At 40.4% G+C, this 522-nt stretch overlaps 1 protein-coding gene across 1 annotated transcript; it reads right to left on the reverse strand.

Moving 5' to 3' along the window:
- Nucleotides 1-6: 6 nt before the first annotated feature.
- On the reverse strand, nucleotides 7-516 carry LOC108254326 (helicase required for RNAi-mediated heterochromatin assembly 1-like; the record flags this gene model as incomplete). Its single annotated transcript, XM_017449333.1, has 1 exon — nucleotides 7-516. A coding segment is annotated over exon 1 (459 nt), but the record flags the coding sequence as incomplete, so codon positions are not given.
- Nucleotides 517-522: the final 6 nt, after the last annotated feature.

Below are 522 nucleotides of genomic sequence, written 5' to 3' on the forward strand. Positions count from 1 at the left end.
ATTGATAGAACGACGAGTTACCAGTTTGTTCTTGATCTCTTGCCACAGTTGACTATCTGCTGATAGACACTTCATATTACCCATGATGTACAGACCTTGCTTAGCTCTGGATAATGCCACACACACCCGGTTCACAGTCTTTAGGAAACCAACGTTATTATGAACATTACTCCTGACAAGGGAGAGTAAGATGATTTTGTTCTCTTCCCCTTGATATGCATCAATAGTTGTAACGCGAATATCAGTCAAGTGTGTGAACCTGGTACTGATTGTTTCCTCAAACAATTCCACCTGTCCACTATAAGCAGAAATAATGGTGATATCTCTACAACGATAGCCTTGCTTGAGCAAATAGCTTGATAGATTGAGTAGAATATTCACTTCAAAGGCGTTCCAAGTGCTTGTCTCATGGAGGTGTCTGCCTTCATGTACTTTGTGATCAAAGAATTGAACATTCATGGGCATGCCTTTGACATTTGGTAACTTTGTGACGGAAGGATGATTGATGAGTGTATCGTAGAT

Source organism: Diaphorina citri, unplaced genomic scaffold (assembly GCF_000475195.1).
Source record: "Diaphorina citri unplaced genomic scaffold, Diaci psyllid genome assembly version 1.1 scaffold44959, whole genome shotgun sequence".
In the NCBI taxonomy this organism is placed as follows: Eukaryota; Metazoa; Arthropoda; class Insecta; order Hemiptera; family Psyllidae; genus Diaphorina; species Diaphorina citri.